Source organism: Fulmarus glacialis, unplaced genomic scaffold, assembly GCF_000690835.1.
Source record: "Fulmarus glacialis isolate BGI_N327 unplaced genomic scaffold, ASM69083v1 scaffold11292, whole genome shotgun sequence".
Classification (NCBI taxonomy): domain Eukaryota; kingdom Metazoa; phylum Chordata; class Aves; order Procellariiformes; family Procellariidae; genus Fulmarus; species Fulmarus glacialis.
In genome coordinates this window covers 193,704-220,960 of record NW_009196038.1, presented here as the reverse complement: position 1 = coordinate 220,960, position 27,257 = coordinate 193,704, and the positions used below count along the sequence as shown (strand labels likewise).

At 42.6% G+C, this 27,257-nt stretch overlaps 1 protein-coding gene across 1 annotated transcript in view; it reads right to left on the bottom strand.

The window, feature by feature from the left end:
- Positions 1-27,257, bottom strand: part of NCALD (neurocalcin delta) — a 49,226-nt gene that overhangs the window by 2,680 nt on the left and 19,289 nt on the right. Inside the window, exon 2 of the mRNA XM_009572078.1 lies at positions 5,165-5,561. Coding sequence (XP_009570373.1) covers positions 5,165-5,542 — 378 coding nt within the window. The 5' untranslated portion in view covers positions 5,543-5,561. The remainder of the gene's footprint in view (positions 1-5,164; positions 5,562-27,257) is intronic.

Genomic DNA, 27,257 nt, shown 5'->3' with positions numbered 1-27,257 from the left:
GGAATGCCCAAATGCTCCCAAGAGAATTTGGGTGGCAGAGTATCGGGCAGAGCCACAGTACAGGCAGGGATGCGGTCCACACAACCATGATCATCTGATAACCAGGAGAACAGAAGAAGGGATGAACATGCAAGCACACAAACGTAGGGCTGAGGGAGCTGGGGGAAGGAGGGAATAGGGGAAGAAAAAAAAGGAGAGGGTGGACAGTAAGAATTTACACCTTCCTCATCCTCATCAGCATGCGAGACTCGCAGGGGTCAGAGCAGAGATGAGGCTTATAAATCTGCCAATGTTTAAGCATCTTAAGCTGTCTGGCTTTTGTCTGGGGTAGGAAGAGAGGTGGTGGGGTCATTCCTTCACTCTGGGTGAGAGGATGGCAAAGCAGAGAATATCTGTATTCAAAGTGTGGGAGGAATGCCCCGGACCAGGAGTGCAGGCGTGTTTACTCTGATCAAAGTAACCATAGTAAGAATATGCAGATTTTTAGGACAAAAAAAAAAAGCACTTCAAGATGACTTCATCCTACAGGGTCCTTTTCACAGAGGCGTGTGAAGGGAATAACAGATGAGATATTCTAGGAAAGCCAGATGGGAATAACATAGTAAGCGTTCCTTTCATGCTGAAAATGGTTACTCTGGACAAATTCTTATGTCCTTACTCAGAAGTTCAGTGGGAAGTTTTCCCAAAGTAAAAGCCAGCTAAAGCTGATTAAGAATCTTGAGACTTGCCCCGTATCAATTCAGCACAGCTACACAGAGCTCTTTATTGCGTGTTTGAAAGGGCAAGCTTTCAAAGGAAGCTGGTCTCACGCGGTAATTACGTGGAGCCGGGCTGTACTAACCCTGGGATGTAACCTGGGACTGAAAGGCTGCAGGGCCTCCACTCCACGCGGAGTACCATTCCTCGGCCTCACAACACTTGGGCTGAAAGCCATCAGTGGCACTCAGCAGGAGAAGGTTTGGAGGTGGTTATCTATCAACCTGAGACAGGGCAGCCTTCGCAGGTGGACTGCTGTCAGGAGGGCTCCTTACAGCTCCCTGGCACCCCTGAACGCCACCAAGAAATTGTGCCTCCAGAGCCCCGTGTGCATCACCGGAGCGAGCACAGGCTCCAGCTTCTTCTGAACTGGCTGGTTCCCTGCAGAGCACCACCCTTTGATTTTCCACCTGCATGTGGATGAGCGGTGATGAGTGATTTAGGGCAAATGTCACCCCTTTGCCCATTCACGCAGGTTGTGCTCCCAGCTGCTGGCTGCCACTGCTGCACTCGGGCCAGAAACCTTGGTGGGGGCTGCGCTTTCCTGCTATACTTGGCAAAGTGTCAAAGAGCTCCGTACGGTAATGGCAGCAATGAGAACACAAATTTTGAAGCAATCCTTTTTACTCTGTTGAAATAAATTTTGACAGCTAAAAATCTCATGAAGGGAATAATCGGACTGAAAAAAATGCTTTCCTCTCAGTCCCATGGGGATTTTTGACACTGTCCTTACTGAGAGCTGTATCAGCTTCTGCTTCTTCCCGGATCAGCTTCTGTTTCTTCCTGGCTTACAAATGAGCTAGCCCAGCAAGCGAAACACAAGTGCTCCATCTGTATTAAACTGGAGGTGTTATTCTCATCTCTTGGCTCAGTATTCTTAAGATGCCTTATGACACCACACAGTTAAAAAACGTACCCTTAGAACAAGGTTTCCATCCCTTATTTGAACTCTTACTTTAAGAGACTCTCACCAAATATGTTGCATTTCAGCAAAGGGAACAAACACAAATCTTTTAGCTCCTTCGCAGCTATTTTTGAGTGGACCGGGCTATATAGATTATAGGTAAACATATGGGAGACGTGAAAAGCATTTCTAGAGCAGGAGAATCTGAGAGGATCTGTGATGAGGTCTATCAAGAGGGCAGGCTATGAAGCATCTTCCCACAGTACTTTGTAGATGTGCTATGCCTGGTAGGTGTAGCAGTATCCTGTGGACCTTCTTTCATTAGGCTCCGCAATCATCAGCCCACCACTAAAGTCCTTCAGGCTATGTGATCCTCCAAACTGTGCAGCCAGCTCCGTGTGGATGGCTCATGTCTGTCCCTAAGCAGGGCTTTTTAGAGACTTGTCTAGGGGAAGCTCATGGGCAGGCATGGTGAGTCTGTGATCGGCTATGTGTACCTGGTTAACAGCACTATGGTAAACGGAGCTTAAAGGAATGCAGGTGCTTTGCCCTCTGGCCCATCGCTTTGCAGAGAAAACGGGCTTCAAAAAGCTGTTATGGACCATTCATGTTCATCTCCTTGGCAGCTGGCCAGTTACTAGGGTTCCCGTGGGACATGAGCCATCTTAACCAGTAGTTCTGCTCTTTCAGTGCTGCTGCTGCTGCTACCGCTGTTTCCACAAGCACCTTCTTGCAATGTTGAGCGAGAGTGCCATGCCCGCATTGCCTGCAGCGGTGTTAGATTAGGCCAGAGCATGAGAAAGGAAATGCAAGTAACCATCAGCATAACAGTGAAAATCTCTCTCTCACTGCAGAGAGGACTTCCAAAGCACAAAGAAAAGCAGACTGAAAAACAAAAGCATGCCTTGCCTCTATGTTATTTAAGACACAGTAACTCCACAGTATTAGGGGCAGTATTTTTCTGTGAAACTAAGACTTTTAGATTGATGGTGTTTCTTTTAGCGTTCATTTTGATGTATTGTCTCGTGCAAAAATCCTGATGAAAACATAATAAATCCAGCTATATCAATATGCAAATGTATGCTAGATAAGGGACTTGTAATAGGGTCCTCTGAGACATATATCAGAGATATAACAGAGTTCTGTTTTTCACTGTCAGAAAGATTGTGACGGCTGAGGGCCCCCAGGAAGACATTTGATACAGAATCCTGTCTTTCCATATTAAAAAATAATCATCTTTTGTAAATGAAAGTGATAGTTGTTAGCTGTTTTTTTGTAAGTCTAATAACTCTACATCAAAGGAACCTCTCAATAAAGCAAGAAAGTGTCTTATCTACTTCAGTTTCACATATCAGCCAAACACGCTTCCAGGGACTACGCAACAAATCCTACCCCACTGGGAGGAGGTACGGGTGACCAGTGCAATACAGGGACATCACTGTGACCATAAAAAACTGGGAGAACAGGGTGGAGTCTACAAGCACACTGCCTCATGGGAAGCTCCATCACAGAAAGGGCAGCTTTCCTGACTGTAAAACCACTGATGGTCCATGGTGCAGAAATGACTGTTGCTCAGGCTTATTAGGCTGTTTACTTCCATAATTGATTTTTGTGTGGTCCCTCAAAAGGTGGGGTGAGAGTAAATGAGAGAAAGCATTGCTCAGTTGAGTTTCAGGTGTGATCTGAAAGGAGGAGAGAGCCAAACCTCCCAAGAAGTGCAGTGGGAGGGCTGGAGTGCCAGGCTGAGGGCTGTACGCAGTCAAAGTGTTGCTCTGCGTTGGATGTACAAATTCACAAAATGTCGCCCTACACTGATCCCTAAGCTGCAGTTTCATTTGCAATAGCATCGTGGCTGTAAAGGACAACGCTACCATTTGGTACCAACACGGCTGTGAAGAGGAGGCGGAGTATTTCAGCCTCTAATCATGCTGGTCAGCAGATCTGGGGTAACTGGAAAAAGCTGCTGGTTTTGCTGGTCCTCGCTTGGCTCGCTACAGAGAGTCCAGCCACTGGTGTTTTCATTAAATTTGACATGAACACATTTGTGGCATTGTTCTCCATGTTTGTAAATCTTCTGGTCTGGGGGGTTTGTGCTGCCGTTCAGCACCGAGGCCTTCCCGGGCTGCTCGACAGCAGCAAGGGGTCCTGCGGTCCCTGGGACATCTCCTCCTCCCGAGGAGCAGGCACTTGCTCTGGTTTGGCTCCTTGTGTTTGCTTTGTGCTTTGTTAGTTCTTTAGGGATTGTCTTTGCTTTCTCATAAGGAGAAATACAGCTAGGAAAACAATAATTGATAGCCTGTTTACCCTACCCAGGGGAGAGGAAGATTTGTAAGGAACAAAGTATCTTCTAATGCAAATATTCCATGGGGTTTGTCATGGCACGAAGACAGGGAGGTCTCTGCGTCTGAATGCAATCCTGCTCTTTAATCAGACACAGAACAGAATAAGTGAAAGACAACACAACCACCCTACATTTGCAGCTGAGCTTTGTATCTGGTCTTGCTGAAGCAGTGCAAATGCTGGTGTTGGTTACTGTTCGGAGGACATGAGAAGAGCCCTGCTAGAAAGACAAGGGCACCGCACCTTAGGCTGACTCCATACACACAGTTTGGCGTCACGGCCTGTAATCTGTGTGCATTCCTCTCCCTTGATTTCCAGCACAAATAGAAATCTGAATAATACAGTACATAGTTAGCATTTAAAAATTCCCAGGGAAAGAACAGATCTTGATAACAGGCTTTTTTTTTTTAAACAGTGCTGCTTTATACAGGCTCAAGCTGTGTAAATATACCACCATATCAAAAAAGTTTTAAAGCTTTTGGTAGAGTGATGTGCCTCAAGGGTAAAAACATGTTAGAGGAAGCCAAAGTGAGGTGGGACTTCTACCAACACCACAAGAAAGTGCATCCAAAGAAGCTGTGTATGGAGTCATCATCTACCCGGATAAAGCTTATCTATACTGGCAACTTAATATGAAGACAGTTATGATGTTAAGTACGCAGACCTTGCTGGAATTAGGCAGACAGACATCTTTTAAAATATGTGAGCTGGTTCTCCATAACAACGATTTCAAAGCAGATTTGTTTCTTATTGTGGGGGGAGCCTGCCTTCCTCAAAAGTACCCTACCTGGTTGATCTAAGATACCTACTTGGTCCAACTGTAATTAATTGTAATTAGTTGTCAGTGATTTCCCAGAGGACAGAATCACATTTATCAGAAGGCTAGTTGCTGTGCTTCTGCCCAACAGAACTCCCAAAGGAGAACTTCCCACGCAGCGTGTTGCTCAGGAAAATCTTGCAATGGATATCAAACGCTGTAGTTTGAATTGTGACACGATCTTTGCCAAATGAAATAACATTTTATATTCAAGCAGTTACACAGAGAACCAAGAACATAAACCCCCAAATGCTGCCAGAGTTTTTAATTCACTGTCTCATTGCAACATTGCTTCATAATTTGCTTGGAAGGAGGGAGGCCAAGGGGTGCCTCTGGGCAGCACATACCTGCACGATTTCCAGCATCTCTGACTTACTGATGTAGCCATTCCCGTCGAGGTCATACATGCTGAATGCCCACTTCAGCTTTTGCTCCAGTTTACCTCTCGATGTTACACTCAAGGCTATGATGAATTCTCTAAAATCTATTGTTCCATCTCCGTTGGCGTCAAAAGTGCGGAATACATGTTCCGCAAACTTAGAAGCGTCCCCATAAGGGAAAAAGTTTCCGTATATTTTTTTAAACTCCTCCATAGATAAATGTCCGCTTGGACAGTCTCTCAAGAAGCCTTTGTACCACTCCTGGATCTCGTGTTCTGTAAAGTCTGTACTTTCTAGCAAATCTTGCATGACTTCAGGGCGTAGTTTGCTATTTTGCTTTCCCATATTGGTGTCAAAAGATTAACTGCAGAGGAAAAACAAACACATATGAATTATTACTATTATTTATTGTTATTACTACTACTTAATAACTATTAGCTTGGAGGCTGTAGAACAGTGTGCTGGATTCTGAGTTTTCTGATGATAGTTCACTCTTGGGAATCAATTGAAACTTCGGGCAGTGTGCACTACTACAGATATACTCTGAAAAAATTAACAAGCCTAATCTACATGTTGATTACGTTGTCTTTTCACAGTCTGGAGAACTGTCACTAAGTTGGATTTATTGCCATCCTACTTTGCCTTTGAAATCACGAGGTAAGCAGTGGATATTGCAAGGTGTAGCTGACCAGTAGCTGTGTGTTGCAGCACATCCTCCATCCTGGTCACCCAACTGTCTCAAGGACCTGACCCGAATGAGATACATTTTTTTGTACCTCTGGTGGAAACCAGGTTGCTACAAAGGGCTATGTTCTCTTGGTCTTGCTCCAAAACAGAATCAAGGTGCGTCTGCAGTGTACACTGAAACCAGGAGCTCCAAAGCCCTTCTAGATATATCTTTATAGCCAGAATCAACCAGAGCAACCCAGAAGTTGCCTCTCTTGTTTGGCATGGACCAATTCCCATTTTAGTTCAAAATGCAGATAAAATCTGAAAAGATTTTGTCAGTGGTGGATTCCCCCACCCCAAACTATTACTGTGGTTTTTAATTCTCCTTGTAGCCAGAAATCAGATCTATTACTAAGTAACAGTAATCTGGGTGGTCACATCTCTTTCTTTGAAAAAACCTCTTTAAAAAAAAGGAGGAGAAAAAAAAAGTACCCAGACAACAAAATTGGAAATTCATTTCCCTTAAATTAACCATTAAGAAATATTATTGGATACAGCTTCTGTTAAATCACCTTAATTATATTTTATTTAAGGCAAGTTGCTACATATCACATTGTGCAGCAGATTTACTAACAACTGTTGCCCTTTGGGTTTTAAGTTTTGGAGCCCGAGTGTATTGGCTCCAGAAGGCAACATTGTCAGTTTTACTGGAAGCTTAGCATTACACCTGCATTGTGGGAAGCTATTCTCTATCGACAGATGCCTGCCTGAGAATTTGTCATGCAAATGACAGTCACAACTAAAATCTGATGTATGGATAACTTAAGTAGAATTGCAAAATAATTTGTATGAGACTCTCACACTGTTGTCAGAATGGAGTCTCTGGGCCACAGAGATGGATTTATGAATGATGTCTGGAGTGGCTAATGAGCATTCAATAAAATGTCCTTTCTAGACCAAGGTAATACTTTTAAAAAATGAAGAATAATACAGTATCATTACATGTCAGAAGCAGCTAGTGAGAAATGTACCACCATTTGAAGCTAATCTACTGTCTCTTCTATTTGGCACTGGGAAGAAGAAATTGAGGCTCCCCGAGGTTGATGCTAGTTTCTTCTTGCAGTGAGAAGCTCCCCTTCTCCCCAGGTGAATTTGAACTCCCCAAGGCAGCTAGAAGACTGACTGCTTAATCTCCTGTGTTCTTGGACCAGAATGACCAAAAAGCTTTATTTCTCAAGGGTAAAATGGTGGGATCCATCCTAGATCTATCTGTGTCTCCACAGGATCCACTGGTAGCTGTCTGGTAACTAGATGTCTAGTCTAAACTCGTTGCCTACACGGTTGATGGAGAACAGGCTCCCCTTTGCATAAAGAGGAGGCTGAAAGGGGTGAGGAATCCTGCCCGATGGGAGCTTCTCCATCTCCTCACTGTTTCAGGGATCTGGGTGACTACCTTGATCCAAACGATGTCTTTTTCTCCAAAGTGTCTCCAAAACACTTGGAAAGTGGAAGATGCCACCTCAAAGGTATTTTTTTCTATTGCCTTTCCTCCTTTCATCCTGATCAAAACATACTGTACCATTTTTAAATAATCCCAGCTTGTAATACCCTGAAAATAGCAAAAAAGTCCCTGTTTTATAGGCTTGGTCCAACAGCTGCCGAGGCAGCTGCAGGTTGCGTTGCCTTCAGTGGGCGTTGGACGGGGTCCACAATAAACAACCTGGGAATTAGCTGAGTGAATGGATTGCATTAGGGCAGCCAGACGGGTTTATGTCAGGCAAAACAACACGAACAGGGTCTGTCAGCAGGATGGAAAAGCAACTGGACAAGTGAAGTGGCCAGGCTTGGTTTAGTAAAAAACAAACCAGTAAAATCCCCAGAGTAGGTAGCAGCTACCCACACCCACGGCCGGCAGCTATTCCACAGCCCCAGGGGCTGCACACTTTTCAGACCATTAGAGTAGAAAGGGAAGATCTCTGACTAATCTGCAAGCCAGCTGCAATAGGAGTGAGCTGGCGTTAGCCGCATAATCCCTTGCTGCTTTTTAATATCTCAAATATTTGAAAATGCAAAACTCGGCTTGCATGCTTCCAGTCCAGAGTCTTTTGAAAAATAAAATAGTGAGGTAACATGCAGGCAGTGGCCTTCAAGAGGTAGCCAATAAGAATGTATTTCAGTCCAAAAAAATGATGCCTTTATAGCTGCACACGGCTGCAGGCGCAACATATTTTTACCAAATAATAAAAACCACAGAATAGCAGGACCCACTGCATTGCATCGGTAGGAGCAAAACACGACAACCAGAAAAATCTATCTTCTCCAGGCACAGAGGGAGAGCTAACCATATGTGACTTGCAGTAAGGGGTTGAAATTCACAGCCGCTGTGATGCCAGGCAACGCAGTCAAAACCAGTAGGATTATTTCTGAGTCCACTTCTGATGAATTTGTATCATGTTCTTTGCCCTCCAGATTGTTCCTTATTAATAGGTGGTGTTCTAGGAACCATAACAATGGGATTTATTGTGCCCATTCTATCAACAACAGATCAAAATACTTTTGCAGTCCAAGCACAGAAAATCCTTGAAGACACTTGAAGATCCTTATAATCACTTCATACACTGCTGCCTGCCTCTTCAGGAGAGATTAGATTATGGGCAGAGTACAGTGAGCTAAGAGAATGTCAGCTAACAATGATAGCAATAAATGCACAGAGTGAAATAAAATTGGATCTGATTTTAGGGATTTTTTCACACTTTATGACCTTTGTAGATCTTTCAAATTGCTAATAAATGATTAAATGTTAAAAATAAGTAAATAGTGAACGGCAATTGCAATGGCAAAGTAAAATACTGACAATACTGAGAAAGTGATGTTGTAGATGTACAAAACAAAGACAAACTAAATGTTTAATGATTGTGTTTAATTGTATTTCTACAATTTCTTCCTCTGATACGATGGTGTTAGACATAATAGATATCAATGACTTCCTATATAGGACAACACGACATGCAAAAGTATTAAGGTCTTAATTCTGAAGGCAATACTGTTTTGTAAAAGAATGTGATGTGTTGATGGCTTGAAGGGTTGATACCAGCCTCCACTGTACAGCGTATAGGGCTCCCGCAAGCTAAATTCTCCTGCCACTCCTTCCAGTCACATTTCTGCCTGTCACTGTGCAATTCTGCTCTGTCACAAGCTGAAAGAAGGGGTGCTGCTCTGTTCTGGTTGACCAAAACTCTGGTTGACCAAACCTTGCAGCACGGCATCCCCTTACCCTGCCATAAGGGGGGATGGTAGTGCATCTACAGTGCATCTCGGGGCATGGGACTTGGCTGGAGATGTGTCCTCAGGGCTCCCAGGCCAAAATTTTGCCCTGTTCTCAACACTCTTCACAGCTAGAGCTACTCTCTTCCTTCTCTGCCAGCTGCTATCATTGCTTGGTAAAGCTTCAGATACCAAAAGCCAGTTCACCAATTACAGCACGTGGCAGTCTGCAAATTCTGCTGTAATTTGTGAACCAATGTACAGATGCATCTCTGGTTCCTCTTTATCCATACCCTTGCAGGGTATGCAAGGGAAGGTATGTACATTTGCAGGATGCAGGAAGGTATGTACATTTACAGAAGTCAGGGCCTTGGTGAACACTTTCTGGTATAAAAGCCAAGTTTCCTTCATAAGGTCAGTTATTCCTTCAGGCTGTAATACTGCTAACTGCTGTACAAGCTATGTAATGAAATGGTTCAAAGCCGCAGCTATCTCAAATGACACATTTTCTTCCCATCTGCGTATACGTTTTCCTTGTGGCTGGAACACCAACGTTGCCATGGCCTGATCATGAACGCAAACCCAACAGTAAATGTGGGTAATGCACTGTTGGTCATCTTGTAGCTGTCCAGTGGGACTCAGGTGCGCAAGGCAGGAACGTGTGTTGGGTGATCTCTGCCGTGCCCCAGCAAAGGGAAACTCTGTAATCGTTCACTGAGCTCCCGACGAGCAGGTCGGGCAGAGCACTCTTCTTTCGCACTGCTCTCATTTTGCCCTTCTGACGTTCACAACCTCAGAGCCACCTCCAGCGCTGCTCTCTACCTTCCAGTTGGAAATTTCAGTGCCAGTGCAGGTTCCCACTGGTGGGATATAGTGCTTTTTGTTAGAGCAGCAGCAGCAGCACTGGAAAGAATAATTTCTCGAGCTTTAGCCTCTCGCCATGAAGCGCAAGCGCTACCTGGTCAGGAGATTTTTCTTCTTGGTTCTACAGAAAACTACCCCGCAGGCTCTTGGAAGCAGCCCCTTTCTTTTCTTCTGGCCATTTCTAGTTTGTTTTCACATGTTCATTTGAGTAATCAGTGTGACAATGCTTGCCAAGAAAGGCTTTTGTTTTGTTTTTTTAAAAACAGCATCTTGGAACATATTTTTGATACAAAACCAAACTTATTAAAAATCACAGAGGGACTTAGCAAAAAAAATAAATACATGCAGAATAAAATTCTGAGCCTTGCCATCCTCAATTTATCTGCTTATATTGGCAAAGAGCAAAAAAATGGATAAAATTCATGAGCAAGATTCATTAAAAAAATCTGACACTCTCTCATGAATATTCACAAGGAACAACAGTAAACAGATTTGCAGTGCAGTGTAACAAGTACCCAAGGCCTGAAACATACACTACAGAGTAAAACTTCTGGCTAAAACTATAGCAGACATTGAAGAACAGAAAGGAAGAATAATGCAGAAGTGAAAAGGAAAAAAACAGAGGAAAAGGTGTGGACGGCATCACTATTCAGTATTTATGCTTTACTTGTCAATAGAAGGAACGGGGAACGCATGTGCTGTCCAGTTACTCACTGGTACTTCATAATTATTCGTCACAATAAATTTCACTCATTTTGTATTAGGCTTTTAGTCTGATTCCAGGATCCTGATGTTTTCACTCCTGCAAGTTACGGTTTTGTTTTGTGTCACCTTCCTGCTCCTCCAGCCCCCTTACCAGGGATACTTCCCCCACAAAAGGTGCCCCTAATTGCTCCTGTGACAGTACTTATTCCGTGCTTTCCTGCTACAGCCCCCAGGAGAAACTCAAGACAAGAAATAAAAGTAAAACCTTTATAGCTCTGTGCTTTACTTGAGGTGGACAGTCCAAGCAGGAGCAGCTGCACACAGTTCGTGTGTTTCAAACTTGGAGACACTTGTGGATATCGAACATCAAAAGCCCAAGCTCTTATCCCTTCAGATTTATCCTGGCAGAGAAATGCTACAGCTGCTCCACGTTGTCTCCTGTTTCTCTTTATCGTAATTCCTTTGAGCATTTCAGCAGTGAGGGCTGGCGTGGGGGTGGAGGAGCGAGAAGACGCAGAAAGGCAGTGCCCCTGTCAATTAATGCTAGTACATTACTACTGGGGTCTTCAGCATCAGTGGGTTAACTAGATACCAGCCTAGTGCTTATCATGTTACTCTCAGCAATGCCCACGGTCTTGGCTGGAATCGTTTTGAGACCAGTAAGTGGTGTTCCGGCCTCGAGTAACAAAAGGGATGATGCCCTCACCCCTCCCCATCTCTGCATCAGCTTCAGCATCACTGGGGCTTCCAGAGAAGGTCTCTGTTTCCAGAGTGTTTCCTGTAAGGCTGAGTGTGTGGTACAGGAAAAATGACTAGGCATGAGTATTTCTAATATTGGGAGCTGGGGGAAAACAGCACGTTATGTGGATTTGCACAGCATGGCATGTGAAGGGATGATGCCCTCACCCCTCCCCATCTCTGCATCAGCTTCAGCATCACTGGGGCTTCCAGAGAAGGTCTCTGTTTCCAGAGTGTTTCCTGTAAGGCTGAGTGTGTGGTACAGGAAAAATGACTAGGCATGAGTATTTCTAATATTGGGAGCTGGGGGAAAACAGCACGTTATGTGGATTTGCACAGCATGGCATGTGACATGACTCCTCTCCAGTCAGTCTCTCTTTCCACCTTAAAGCCTTGCATTTAGGACTCAGAGCTTGTCCGTGAAACTGCTCCTAACTGAAATGCGGTGTCCGTCCATCCATCCAAGAGGAGTGTCTCTGTATTTGCTTATGTAATGGACTCTGTCCGCTCCACCTCCACCTGCCAGATTTTGATCGTGTGTGGGGCATTACCAGGCCTCTTCTCAAGCTGCTGGTGATCAGCTACTTGCTGCTGCATTGAGAGCACGGCGGGGGAGGTGGAGGTCACTCACCTTAGCACAAAATCTCTGCCATTTCAGACAGAGTGCACATAAACGTCTTCAGGGAGGTTTTCTGCTCAATTAAGGTATAACCTCTGCCTCCAAGTAGGGGTAGACAGACAGTGAAGATGGCCAGAAAAGGGACTGCTGGAGCTACACATAAAGCAATCAATGTTCCCAAATCCTACAGTGACCCTCCAAGGTGTAAGTGGGTGTAAATGGGGGCCCTGTGCTCCCCTGTGCACACAGAGGGGAATCTGGACCTTGCTCAGCACCCTGGGCTTCGTCTGGAGTGCTTTGGGAGGTGACGCAGAGGACCACCACCCTACGGGCAGTGTGAAAAATAATGCTGTGAGTGTTGGACAGTCATTCCTCAGGGCTGACCAGCAAACGCTTCACCCACTCAGAACAGCTTGAAAGTAACATTTTCCCTGCTTAGTGAGAAATAAGGAAATAAAAAAGAAAACAGAAACCAGACAAGAAAGGGAAAACTCACACAGGTTTGGTTAAGCCCTCTTCCCAGACTCCCAAAGGCTCTCACTGTTTCATTTCATTTCTTCTTCATTCTTTAAGACCTCACAACAATAAAAGTCATGCCAATATTCATGTGCTTTTTTGGTTCATAATCATTTGTTCGTGAAGAGTTGAGGAACAACTGTTGACCACAGGCTTTGTAAGAAAAAAACAGTGATTTGTTCATTAATCCTGGGTAGAACCATCTAAGGTCTTCAGAATAACTAACTCTTTGCCTTGGCAGACTTCAGATGACTCTTTTGGGAATTAGATTTATATTTATATATTTGATTTCTTCAAACCCTATGGAAATAGTATTTTTGTAAGAGTATGTTTGCCTAATTTTGTATGATAAAGGGCAAGACAGACTTTGCTAACACAGTACATTAGGACATCCTCCCTCAGGAGGCTGCTTTTCCAGATTTTACTGTGTTCAACTGTTTCACTAAGCACAGGACATTTGCAGTATTTAAAAACATGGGTGTTAAGCTAGCAAAATCTCTCAGCCCGTTCCAGATGGAGGTGACTTTATCTAGCAGCGTCCTTTCAAAAGGAGATCCGAATGACGGACATTTTCTGCAGTTATTGTGTCTCCTATTATGAGAGCAACTCAGGAGCCTGAAGTTTCTTTGTTTAACAACCCCTTTCTGTACCACATTTCCTAAAATGCTCAAGGTCACATTTTTCAAGTGCTCAGCACCCACAATTAAACTTGGGCTTCTCAAAAGAGACACATCTTCTATTTGGGCACCTGTGTAATAGGCAACTTCTCAAAAAGCATCTGTACCCAGTAAACTGAGATCTCCCAGAAAAACACACCACTTATTTTGGTACCTAAGGATGGCCTGAGTGCTTTAGAAAAGCCAGCCTTCCTACATGTCTGCGTCACTGCAATTTGTCTTTATCCTGATACTCGCATCTCCAGCTACATCACATGCTGTTCATTCTCCTCTCTTCTGAAGTGCTTCTCTCCTTTGTGTAAGGCACTCACCGGTAGTAACATCATCTTCTCCAACACACCCAAGCGCACGAGTCATCAAACTCATCTAGCAGCAACTTTATCGGTTTTCTAATCTGTCCTACATCTCGTTTGGTCCTTTTATGTAACCATATATGCAATACCTTGGTGGAAGGTAGTGGAAACTAAAGCAGAAAGCTACTGTTGCACGAAGTAACACGAGAAGCTGATGTGAATTCATGAACTTGATTTTTTTATCTTTGAAAATAAATAGCATGTGACTCCCAAAGAGTGACATTTGTGCTTACTCTACCCTTAAAAAAACTGTTAACAGATGGTCTCCTATCCCACAGCAGAGACTTGGTGTTGACAGAAAAAATGAAAGCATGATATTGGAAAAAACAGAGACATTAACTGGCAAACTAGATATTTTTAAAGATGTTCTTATGATGGGGAAAGGAATGATGGTGGAGGTTCCTACCTGGAGAGTAACTGTAAGTTTTTGTTCCATATTGAAGAAATTTAGTGGAACTTTCTCTGGGAAAGTAGGCAACAGGAAAGTGGGAGTGGGAGGTTCTGGCAGCCAGGACCAGAATCTTGCTAAGGAGGTGGAAACAAGATGCACTGAGATAATGGTCAGAGATTACAAGTTCATAAATATGAAGGTCCATGCCAGGGACGATTTGTCCAGCACCTAGCACTGTCAAGTGTGCCTGAACACAAGGGACCTAATGTAAGAGGTGATATGGATGACTAAAGGAATTTTGCGGGAGTTGTAGGAATTTTTTAAAGCAGTTTTCAAAGAAGTTTCTAAACTGCAGCTAAGTGTTAATTTTCTCTTTGTGCATGTCTTATTTCTCAGAATTTTTACATCCTTGAACCTGCAAGATGGGCCTGTGACTTACTGGCTCTGGAGGAACAGCACTGGCTGAACATTTTTTCAGCAGAACCCATTTCCATCAGGTAATGCAGCTTAGAAATCAAAATGTTTTGTGGAAGTGTGTCACATTCAGGAAAACAAATTCTGGGAAAATTGATCAGAATTGATCATTTCAACTTTATCTTTTCCTTTTAATAAAGCAAAAAGTTTCAGTGTGACATTATCTTTGTATTAATTTTGTTTTGGCATTTATATTAGATGTTAATTTTAGCATTACAGTGGTTTCAACATTATTGAGAAAACAATTCATTGCCAATGAAGTGAAATAACTCGGTGTTTCCAGATAATTTTTAACTTCCATCCCACCAGGAAATTGTGATGTTTTGTTCCAATTTGCAGTGAAAATAAATATAAATGTCAAAATTTCCTTTGGAATCAACAACAAAGCCATCTGCTTTGTATTAATGACTTAGGGCAGTATGTAACACTGCAGAACAGGGTGATATTCTACTGTTCAACATCGCTTATGGAAGTCAATGACATATGGCAAGTTTCTTGCTCCTAGTTGTCTAGGGAAGTTTGAGGCTAGCCACTTTTATTTTATTCTTCATGCTGTCTTGCCAAATTCACAGAATTCATCATTCAAACCCAAGATTTTCCTGTGAATGTGTGAGAAAACATCCTCCCAGTGACATATGGCACAGCCTACAGCCCCTACATCTGAAGGGAACTCATAATTCCCAAATTACAGTGCAGAAAGCTACTTTCATTTTACAAAGGTTTTAAACTGATAATTTAAATAAAATATTTGTTCCATGATAAATGCCCATTTTTGAACATTGATAGGAAGATAAATCTATTTGTTTTCAAAAGATAACTTTATCCAGATGACTCATAATTTAAATTCTATTTGAGAAGTCATATTGAGATGAAGGTCTTTAGCACCAGCAAAATAACCTTTTAATTCTGGTTTACGAGAATGTCTTTGCTATTTTTCCTAAAAGCTCTTCTCTGTCTTCACAGATATATTATTCATGTTGCCGATAAGGTTCAGGAAAACCACATAATTGCCCCAAGCTGATCCAGCAATCCAGTCTGCTTGCTAAGCTCAGTCATGGACCCCAGTGCAGGGACTTTGTTGTGCCCCTGAAAAGTTTCCTGTGGACAAGAATGCAGTTACCTTTGGTGATGACAGTGTCTCCTCTTTTTCCTAACAATTTGTTGATTACTCAAGCCACCTCGGGGTACCTGCTTCTCCACACTCTATGTGGGCAGCTGGCCTGGGAGGGCTGAGTCCGGGGGTGTACAAGAGGTGTTTAATGTGGAGATACTGCTCTCTGTCCCCTCTGAGCACCATTTGTGTACTAACCTGATGGGAAACTTAGCTTGGATATGATCTATAAGGTTACTGGAAGAAGATTTTGACTTGTATTCAGTTTGAAAGTCAGAATGACATCCAGTCCTGACAACCTGCTGGGAAAAACACAGACCCGTGTCTTACCCGGCTGCTATTTCATGCATAACACAGTGTGCTGCCTGATTTTAGAAATTACTCAACAGGAATGAATTTGGGAGTTTGAACAACATGGTAAAGGTCGGTAAGCAAACTCCCTTAAGAGGCATAGAAAAACATTTTACAAATTAAGTGCAAAAATAATTTGCTGTGCTTCTCTGTCCATCTCTCACACATGCATATAGACAAATGCTTGTATAATCTTTATGTTCTTACTATTACTTGTTATTAATAAGCAAAACCCTAGCAGTTCTCAATATTAAGTGTAGGTAGTAGCCACTCATATAAACGATACTGTTTTACAAAGGAACCTTTGTAATGGTATCTATCATGTAGTCATAATGCAGATTGTAGTAAAAAAAATAAATTGTTTGCAAGAAGTAAAAAAAAATCATTTCCATGTTCATAGCATTGCACAACTGCAGTGAGGAATACTGTATAAAAACTAGGACGGAATCTAGACAGAAAAATCTGAATTACTGGTTTGAAAACTTTTCTGTCATCACCAAAAATATTCTGTAAATTCAACTGAGACAAACTCCTCCACAAATGAATAGGTTAACAGCATTTCTGCCTTCACTATTAACATCCTCCGAGGAAGTAAATAAAGTTCATCAGATAACTGTTTTCAGACAAGCAAACTATTTTTTTCTCATGTGAACAACAAACAATTTGTATTATTGTTGTAGAAAAGTAGAAGTGGCAGAACCAGAACACCTCTTGCCAAAGTTTAACTTTAGGAAAACCAGATCTTATCCATCATGGAATAAAAAGCCACTTTTCACTACTTCCTAGTGAGTGTAAATAAATAGAAATGCTGATCCTGTTGCATTTTTAGGCCAGTTTACTTTTCCTCTTTGCAGTTCTCAAGATATCAGCTTCTCTGAGATTTCTTGTATGTGACTTTTAGCGCTTCTCCCCATTTTTCACTTCCTAGGACTTTTATTTATTGTGTTACTGTATAAAACTTTGTTCTTTCTTTGATGTTTTATTTCTCTTTTTCCCTTATCTCTTACTTTTCACTACTATTTCTTAGCTCTCTAGAACAAACACCATCTTTCTATGTTTTCTATTATCTTTGAAAAAGTCCAGGTCATATAATTTCTCTTAAATTTTTCTCTATTTCCTCTGTATTTCTGTTCTTACTATTAACATTTCCAAGTATTGGCGTTTCCCAGGCCGTACGCGGTGTCGAAACAGTATCCTAACAGTGAAATGTATTATGACCGAACCAGCTGGGTTTGGAAACCTTGGAAGGAGACCATCTACGGCTTAATCTCTGTGTCTCTTTCTCTAATTAAATCATCCAAAAGAAATAGGTAGGGAAGACTTATTCTGTACATAATTCCTATCAAATTATTACCATTTCATCCACCATACTTTCGCCTTGCTGTTTTTGTGCTGACGGTACAATACCAGTGCTGTTGTTACTAAGAGCAGTTTCTGAACTCTGAACAGCATCATCACCAACGTTTGATTAGATTTTCAGATTTTGATGATCTGATTCCTTTTCCCGGGAAACAATACTTTTCAGACATGGAAAGGAGTGCAAACGTATGCGAGTGTGTGAGGTGTTGACTTTAATCTGAATTTTTTGCCTGTGGCTGATGGAAGATTCACCAGTTACATGATGGCCAATATTTCAGATCCATTCAGTGACGTGTGCTTTTATGTAATCATAATCTCACCGATAAAGATCTCTATCTCTGGCATTATTTGTTCCAGTTTCTTTTCTTGCTCTGTATACCCCGTATGCCCCGTTCTTTCTACAGTAACCTTAACCTCCTGCATTCTCAGTATCATGCCTTATAAAAATAAAGGCCTTATACTTGAAATGTCTCCCTCTCACTGCTTGCTACATATAGCTTTTCAGACGTCCTTAAAATATCTTCAGCTGTCAATTCTCTCTTCCACATCCCCTTCACCAATAAGTTCAGTTCCAACCCACTCCCTGGACACTCCACGCTTCCTCTCACTTCATGTATCAAATATTTCCTAATTCTGCTACCAATGTTATGAAAACCAGTGGAGCTCCACTGCTTAGAAACAGGATGAACACTGAAGAATCAGCCCACTGTTTGTAAAGTGCCATAAAAAATCACCATACAAATCATTTATTCAATAATAAAAGCACATCCTGTTCCACCAAACATGTCTCATATCTTAATGTTCTAATGACTTCACTGGAAAGTCACTTAAATCACTGAGCAACACAGAGATCCTCCTGTGAATTGCCAAAGGAATCCTCCAAGAAAGATTAAGAAATCAATAACTATGTAAATATATATATAAAACTGATTTTCTACTTGCTTTTTCTTTATTAAAAGAAGGATGTTCCCCAGGAGACTTACTGGTTTTTAATGAATGTTCTAGGAAAGGGAGACATTCATGAAGAAACAGTATATATTTCATTGCACAGTGCTCTAAAATCTATCACTCAGTTAAATTAAAATAAGGATGTTTTTACATTAGTCTCCGCAGGATGATAAAACAGTCACTTATCAACAGTTTACCACCCAGCACTTGGTAAGATCGTTTGATCTCAATCTAAATGAAAGATGTAGCTATCATCATATCATGAACGCAGTTCAAACCCACACATCGTTCATTCATTTGTGATCAGATGGGAACTGGTTTCAGTGATCTCATACTAATTTGTGAAACCTCCTATCACCATATCTTGTCATTCCTCTGATTTTTAAAAGGTTGGCAGTGAAGTTGGCTTTGGATTTGGTTTTCAGGCACTCAAAAAAAAAAAAGAAAAACCCCACACAACAACTTTGGGAGAAAGCCAGAATTTTCTTGGAAGTTTCCTTGATGAAGGAGTAGGAGTGGGATAGAGCAATATCCTTGATTTTGGCAGCAAACCTTTCTTCTGGCAACTTCATTAAAAAGCCATTTCACTTTATGAGTTATCAGCAAAGAGCTGGCATTTCTGAGCGTGACTGATGGTCCTCCCTGTGCTGACAAAATTAGAAACATCAATAATTCTTAGATTAATTGCTTAGAAAATTTCCAAGAGGCAAACATTTCCTTATTTTTAGACCCTTGTTTTCTTCTGTAGTCAAAGCAATAGAGGCCGAAGTTCAACTACATGTACTTCACTTAAACGATGGGTTCCCTGTACTCTGAGATTTATACGTGTGCAGAAACAAGCATGCATCAGTGCTATGTGGGTGGGGGTCATCCTATGGTGAGCCCCCAGTTCCCAGTCCCTGAATAAATCCTGTTTTATCTCACAGAGGCCTGGAAGCAGTCTCTCTGCCTATGTATCTATGTATCCTTCCAAAGGAGCAAAGGACGTGGACATACTAGGGCTTCTAACAGGGACTACCAGGAACCGGGAATGTGAGTGCATGGAGGAGAATTTATGCCCCATGATGCTGGCTCTCAGCCATAATGAAGTTTTGCATGTGGCTAGCAAGTGGTAAAAAAGACCTGTATTGGCCAAGAGGTGAGGATCCACACTGGCAGCAACATGGTCTGCTGGAGTCCTGGCACAATAGTTGTTGTAGCCACCTCAAGCACAAAGCTGAATGTTGGGCAGCTGCTGTGAAACAATTTAGATTTTCCCTGTTGTTCATGCAGGGGAAAAAAAAGGCCTTTCCAAACAAGTTTTGTATACCCTTCTCCACCCTCTGCTTAGATATGTATCTGGAAAACCAACAGTGGGTTTGCTTTCTGACTGGAGGTCTATAGTAGCGCTCCTGGAAGGCCCCACATGCTGCCCCTTAGCAGGGTACCAGCAGGTAGTCCTCAACGGCACAAAGCTTGGGTATCTTCACGCTCTTTTACACATGAAATGGATAGAAAAGGATAAATACTGCAGAACTGCATGAGGACATTTAAAAACCACTGCTTAGAAGCTGTATTTGTGAAGAAAGGTCTTCACAAATCTTTTATTTGACCACCTAATGAGGTAAAAATAAATGGACTCTCACAGGTACCTTAGGGGGTCAGACAAAGCAGTGAGCCCGAAGGTAAACACAAGAGAGAAACAGGTTGCCTGTAAATTAATCATTGTTAATGCACTAGAAACATGACAGAAAAGGGTAATTAGCATGTTTGGAGCAAAGAGGGATATTAGTGGAGGGGGACATGGTCATTAAGCTCTGTGGAGCGGGCGATAAGCAGTTAGCACCTGAAAAGCAGCAGATTAGCAAAACTGTGGTGAGAGGTGTGTTGCAGTGGGCCACAAACTGTGCCAAACCTGAGACCATGGTCTGTATTAGACATCTCAAGCTCATTTTGAAGATTATATATAGGCTTTCTCTTCAGGAACAGGACTGCCAAGCCAGCATTAGAGTGGCCATTTTACAAAAGAACAGTTTCCTAATCACGATTATACATCTCTGTACTTCTCAGTTGTCCATGTGAGCTCATTCTGACTTGCAGACCTTATGCAGTCTCCTCTTCTTCATTTTAAAGGAGACAGGTGACGCATTGGAAGATCTGTATCATATCTGGTGACAAACATGTCTGGAACCCACTGATTTTGAAGACCTTGGGGGGCTTTGGCAAGGCCTGATTTCACCTGATGCTTCTCGGTTCTTGAGACAATTGACTTCTGCTAATGAATGGGGCAAGGTTGGAGGCTACTTGAAACCAAGTGGGAAACCTCAGGAAAAAACTTATTTCCAGGTGTGACCCCATTCCAGCCCAGGCTGTAATTCTTTAAAGATTTCTCCATGTAGATTCCAGCCTGTAACACTCACCAGTATACATCAAAGGTGCATTCTGCTTTTTCACAATATATAAACTAATCTAATAAAAATATTATCTCTCTTACAAATCTCTTATACTCTTAAACCATCATGGTGACAACACCTTTTTCACACTATATGGGTAGGTATATCCATGCACACATGTATTCACTTGCCTAGTTCTTGATTGGTGACAATAAAGAATGAAGAAATGGAGAAGGCAACTCCTGGATGCTATAACACATCTAAACACAGACACCTCACAGTCAAGTTTTGCCAGCATCTTATCAGCTAAGAGATTCCAGTTGTTCATCTATGCACACATGCAGGGACTTTTTTCCTTCTGCCCCAATGTAGAAGGCAGACCCGAACTGCCTAGGCTAAACACATAGCAACAACTTGAGGACATACGTCCAAATGCCCTCTGCACCAGGCAGCACGTGGGGCCTTACACTGAGCAGAGCATGGGCTGTCCAGCTTCCCTTGGTATCACGAGCATGGACATCCTAGTATTTTACACATTTCACCTCGCATCCAATTTTACTATTTATTAAATAAATACCAGTCCATTTAGGCACAGCGTTAAAGTGGGTGCAAAGTATACAAGGATGCTCAGAAAGATTAGGCAGCTCAGGTTTATCATTAAATTATTTGTTCTTCAGAATATGCCTGAGATGCTCAAAGAAAGTAGCCTTTGTATGTAGTAGCTGGACTAGAGAAAAAATGAAAGAAGTTACATTTTGGAGAACAAAAAATCCTACATTCAACAGGGGTTTGATACAGTGCCTAGCTAGGATGATTCTGTCTCTCATTGTTGAGTCATTCTATATATATCTGCTGAATTACCAACTTGCTAATGGTCACAGAGGTGAATGAACAGTTTGTTTAAATTTGTATAATCTTACTGTATTACATATACACACATTATACACAAAGCACAGACTGTTTTTTCCAATACTGTTGCCAGATCTAGCACACAAATTTAAGCAAAGCAAATAATTGATGCAAAGAGGGACAAAAATATCATCACTGAACTCAATAGTATCTTGTTTCCTAAAAAATGCAACACATGAACTTTGAAAGTAGTCTCAAACAAAAAAGCATTATTCTGTTGACTTTTTTTCTGCAGAAGTCTATCTTAGCAAATTACCACTTTTGTCTCCATTGAATGGCCACTTGGGAAATCACATTTTTCATCTGGGAGTTCTGCAGCTATTATATATTCCAAACCCATTCATTTACAAAGCTAGCTGTTAACAAAAGCATATTTAATTAAAATTTGACTGAAAAATGTCTAGAATATCACATTCACAGAGAAAACTACGGTTCCTCAATGGGATGATCTTCTAGAAACACACTGAGACCCTACTGAACGGTACATTGTAATCACCACGGAACAAGGATGTCTGGATGAATCTTATTTTTTCTGAGAAAGACACATAGATTGTATTGTTCAAAATAAGAAGCTCTCCAGATATTTCTTGAGATATTCACAGACCCATACTCAAGTAAATGGGCAAAGTCGCACTTGATGGGACACTAATGCGTGTAAGTCCCCCTGTACACTCACACAAAGAAACACTCAAACTATTCGGGGGGGAGAGTTGTGGTGTGAGGCAGGGGAGGTTCCACCAATTTGCAAGTAGAGGCTCTCTATACATTTGAGGAAGCACTGAATAAAAGGCTCAGGGGTGCACAGCTTTTGAACTGTAAGTAAATTCCCTCTCTCCAAAGCGATCTTCCTCATTTACAAAGAGATCCAACTCTTGAATTTCCGCAACTAGTTTCCGAGCGGTGTCACAAAAATGAAGCATAAAGGAAAGGCACGTCTCACTGCATTAATATATGTGCTCTAATTGTATGAAAATAGGTGCAAGGTAGAAGAGTTGAGAGATGAAAACACAGATCACCCAAATTTCAACTTTTCCAACTATTTGACTTTGAAAATTCACCTTTATCTTTTCATGTAATATACATATATGTACATGTATGAACTATATATATATGCATATGTGTATATATATGTGTGCATATGTGTATATGTATGACATTAGCTTAAATAATATAGAAACGTGGACACACTTTCAAGAGGAGCAAACAAGAGACCCCCTGATTAGGTTACCAGATAGGTTAGTACAAACGAGAGTGGGAAGCAGGCTGCAGAGGTGGGATGCCAGACTGAACTGTGAATGCCTTGAGGAGAGGACCAAATGGGTCCTTCAGATCTGCTAGGTGGGACAGATCTGAGGTCAGCCATCAGAGCTGCTTTGCACAGAACTGACTGCACCCTTGCATGAACTTGGCACTGCAGGTCTGTTGAGCTGCTGCAGGGCGAGATGTGATCAGACATGCACGGAGTGTGAAGCAGATGTTGGAACCTGAGCACTTGCTTCTCTTCCATGAGTGCAAACTAAAAATGTGCCTTAAGTAAGGGATTGCCTAAAAATGTGCCTCCCACTGAATGGACCCTCTCTTGCTTCCTCTCCTGTTCCAGGGAGATTGTGTTTCTGCTCTATATAGGTAGCAGATTATTTCTGTCCTACCCCAGCTCAGCCAGCCTAGATAGCATGGTATTAAGCTTTCACCGAGTTTTTTAGGATGAGTTTGTAGCATTATTATTACTGTTGTAGAAGGAATCAGTTCCTAAAGCCCAAAGCTCAAGCCCTCTATCAGCTGGACTCACTGCCACCAGGGGAATGACACTACCTCTGAGAAACAAGTGAATGGGAAAAAGTGTAGGAAAATGAGAGTTTTGGATAATGGGTAGTGCACTGTAGGCATGAAATAATGAGAGGAGACACATTTAATTACATAGACTGCATAGACAAAAGCAGCTTTTACAGCAACAAAATGGATTGCAACTTAGCAAAATAATTGCGTAGCCAAAAATAAAGGCAAAAAACTGGCAGCCAACATTAGCATGGTCAAAGGAGAAGGAGCTGTTGGGCAGCCAGCTTGCTCCCTGCCACGGCTGAGAGGCACGTCCGTCGTCGGTCAGCTATTCCCCTGCCCGCCCAGAGGCGTCTGTGCGGTGGAGATGCTGTAAGTGCTACGTAGTAGCAGGGATTGTGAGAAGCTGCTATACACTGACCACATCTCTCATTGTGGGACTTTCTGCAGCCATTGACCCTGACCTAAACTCCCTCTTTTGGCATCTCTGTTTCCATTTGGGGTTTCAGTGAGAATCCCATGCTGGATCTCCCTCCATAGCCTGCATTCTGCTTTTGAGGGAAAGACAGCACTGTCCTTTTCCCTGGTTTGCAAGATCTTTAGATCAGTTTTCATAATTGCTGCTGAGATTATAGTCTGCTTAGTACCTGAATAGCTTCAAGTTACCAGCAGTACTAGCTAGAGCAAACTCCAACACCAAGAGGAGCCAGGCAACAACAGCAAAACAAAGAAATCTTGTAACTCATCAAAAAGGTGATACCCAGCAGCTCCAAGTCAAGAAAATACTAAAGAGGGAGTTAAACAGCATTGGACTAGGGCAACTGTCTTTAGAAGGGAATGGGAGAGCAGATGTGAATTCACATCTCAGGAGCCACTCCTCTAGGGCATTCACCTTCCCAACACTTCAGTCTATCAAAGAAGTGGTGAAGAGCTCAGGCACAGAGCAACAAGACGCAGATCCAAGTAAGTCTAGACACTGAAAGTGAGAGCGAGATGAGAAGTAGGGTCCCTCCATCCAAACGTGCTCAAGCCAAACAGCCAAAAGTCCCTGCTCAGCATTTGTCCCTGGAAGTGTGCAGACATCAGAGGTTGCCTTCTTATCACATTTCTCGGCATAAACCCAGTTACATACCAGTCTCAGTAGGACTCAGCACCTACTTCATACTTGATCTTTCTTATGATCCAGAAACTTTGGCCTGAGAGAGTCTAGTGGGGAGATGTGCACAGGGAGATGCCAAGGCTCTCACGACATGCCAGGGTCACCACCATTTATAGACAAAATGTTAAACTTAGGCAACCCTATATTTGGTTTTCTCTGACCAGAAAGCTTTAATGAACAGATCTTCTATGCTGTGACACATGTGGTAATGTTGTCTAAGTAAAGAGGAACAGACCAAGAACAGTCCATGAGAGACCTAGGGGACTGCATGCACTGCAGTCCTGTTGACTGAGCAATCTCCTGGGAAATTATTGTCTCTCTTCACAAACCAGAAGTGCTACGATGTGGTGGAGAAGAAGCTTCTTGCGAGGTCTCGTGTTTCAGTAAATCCGAGAGGCTTCTCCGCACAGTGGGGATGCTGAGAGTGTACCTACAGTCGCAACACCTGGGCAGCTTACCAGGAGCTCCTGCAGAGCCTGTGCAGGACTCTGCTGGTGATGTACACAGAGAGAGGGGCCCTGGCTCAGCAGCATTTCTTTGGGTGGAAACCAGAGGGTCGGAAGGACATGCTCAGTCCTTTGGGGCTGTCAGTGGCCGGGACAAGAATTGGAAGCTCCTGGTCTATTTTCTACAGCATGGTTTTCACTTACCTCTGACTGCTGCTAATACCAGTCTAATATTCAGTCTTTAAGATGTAAAGAAACCGGTTTCCTCACCTCTACTTAGAAGTTATAGACGAAGTGCATGCTGGCATTTATCAATTAACTTCTGTTATTTTTCTCTAGGAAAATGATAAATGATAAACAATAAAAATGGAATTTTTTTACTGAAGGTTCCTAAAATGTCAGCTGTACCTTAGTGAATGGAATAAGAAGAATGTAATTAAACATCTGCTCTTTCACTCCTATTAATGACTGTAAAATAGCCAGAAAATTCTGAAGGTTGTGGCCATGGTAACAGACACTAGCTTAGGAAAAAGGAAATATCTGCAGTTATAATTCAACATAAAGATTGCTCATCTCCTTCCCAGAGCTGGAAGTTTACATCAAAGACTTGATGTGTGTGCTGGTCTCTCTATTATGATTCCTTCCTATGCATGTAGCACATTTACTGTGAGAAACTACCATTTATAAGAACATGGTGTGGCTCAAGTGCTACATTCACTCTTATTTGAAGGAAGAAAAACTGCTCTTTTTTGGCAACGGGCTGGAGCAATTGCTGGTAAATGCTTTTGTGGAAAATGACAATGTAGCATGATGGAAGTGGGCCAGATCTTCCCCTAACATGCAGCTGTCTCCCTCCCTTAGATTCGTGAAGCGATAGCTGCTTACACCAGAGTGAAGCCAGCAGCTACAAGCAGCATTTCTGGAGGATCCCGAAGATCTGAGCCTGGAGACCTCCTTGGCTTGGCCGAGGGAGAACTGGTGGAAACTGAGGAGACTCCTCAAAACCACCTGCCCTCACCAAACCCTGCTCACTGCCCTACTGCCTCCAGTGTCTCCTCTAACACTGTCCTGCCCGGGGGCTGTGGCTCAGATAATCCACTCCACCTTGCATCCCACCAGGCACTGCAGCTCCTCAAGCACATACAAGTGGAGAAGAAGGTGGTCATTAGTCAAACGAAGCCCAACAGAATAAAAATCACAGCAGAGAGGGGCGGAACAAGCTGAGACAGAGGTGGTGGGGGATAATATGGATGTGCTGCGCACAGAGCTCATAACCAGCTCCAGGAGCTGTGCAGGGTGGCTGAAACCGCTTGCACCAAGAGCCAGCAGTGAAGGAAAGGGCTTCTCTGAGCGCAGTGTTTTATGCACCTGTGTGACAACTCGTTCAAACAGGAGCTTGTAAGCAATGTGCATGTTGGCCAAAAGGTCCAGGCAAAAAGCGTTTTTCCACCCAATTGCCCAATATCAGCCTTGGTTCATAAAAAAATCACAAACACTCCTCTTTGAAATGCGCATATGGTGAAATGCCTAGAAGATCTGAAAATAAGCAGGCAAAGGAAGGCCTGGGGAGCTGGTCCTGGTGAACCCTATGGAAACCACTGACTGGTATTTTTGAAGGCTTCCTGAAAACCGTATCTGAGGTTCACATCTAGAACTGGGGTGAACCCACAACAGCTTTCTGTACGGGCAACAACTATGGATACAGCAGGAGTGCCTGAAAATGTTACATTTTTCGTGTGATTTCCTTTGAGCTGCAGTGCACTTTAAACACTCAAACAGCACAAACAGCACTAATTTATTTGGATTTTGGTAATATAGAAGGGACGTGTATTTTTTCCTGGGGGGTTCAAAGCTGACAAGATGCCACCATCACCTTACTGCAGATGCTTTTAGCACACCGTTTGGAGCACGGAGGAAGGGAACATAACCAACACAAGGATTTCTTTTTGTCCTGATCAATTATTTAAAATGACATTAAACTAACACATACCCAGCACGTTGGTAGAGCCTGCAATGCAAATACTGCCTTTTCAAATATGAAGACAACCAAATGCTCGGGAAAGTTTGGTGTAGCTTGCAAACTCCCCTAGCACGGCCAAGAGAAATAAAGCTACTGCCACCAACATTACATGGGCTTCATGCCTGTGGTTTCTAACAATGCCATCCTTGCAGTGTGGCCGGATGAAAAATTTAATTCAGTTACATTGCATAAGAAACTCTGGTCCCACTAGCAACACAAGGCAGCTCAATCATGAGTGAAAATCAGTGACTTGTTAAGACTTGTGATGCCTTGGGGGGCACAAAACACCTGACTGCCTCTTTGCACAGCTGCCCCATGCACATGCAGCCACCTCTTTCC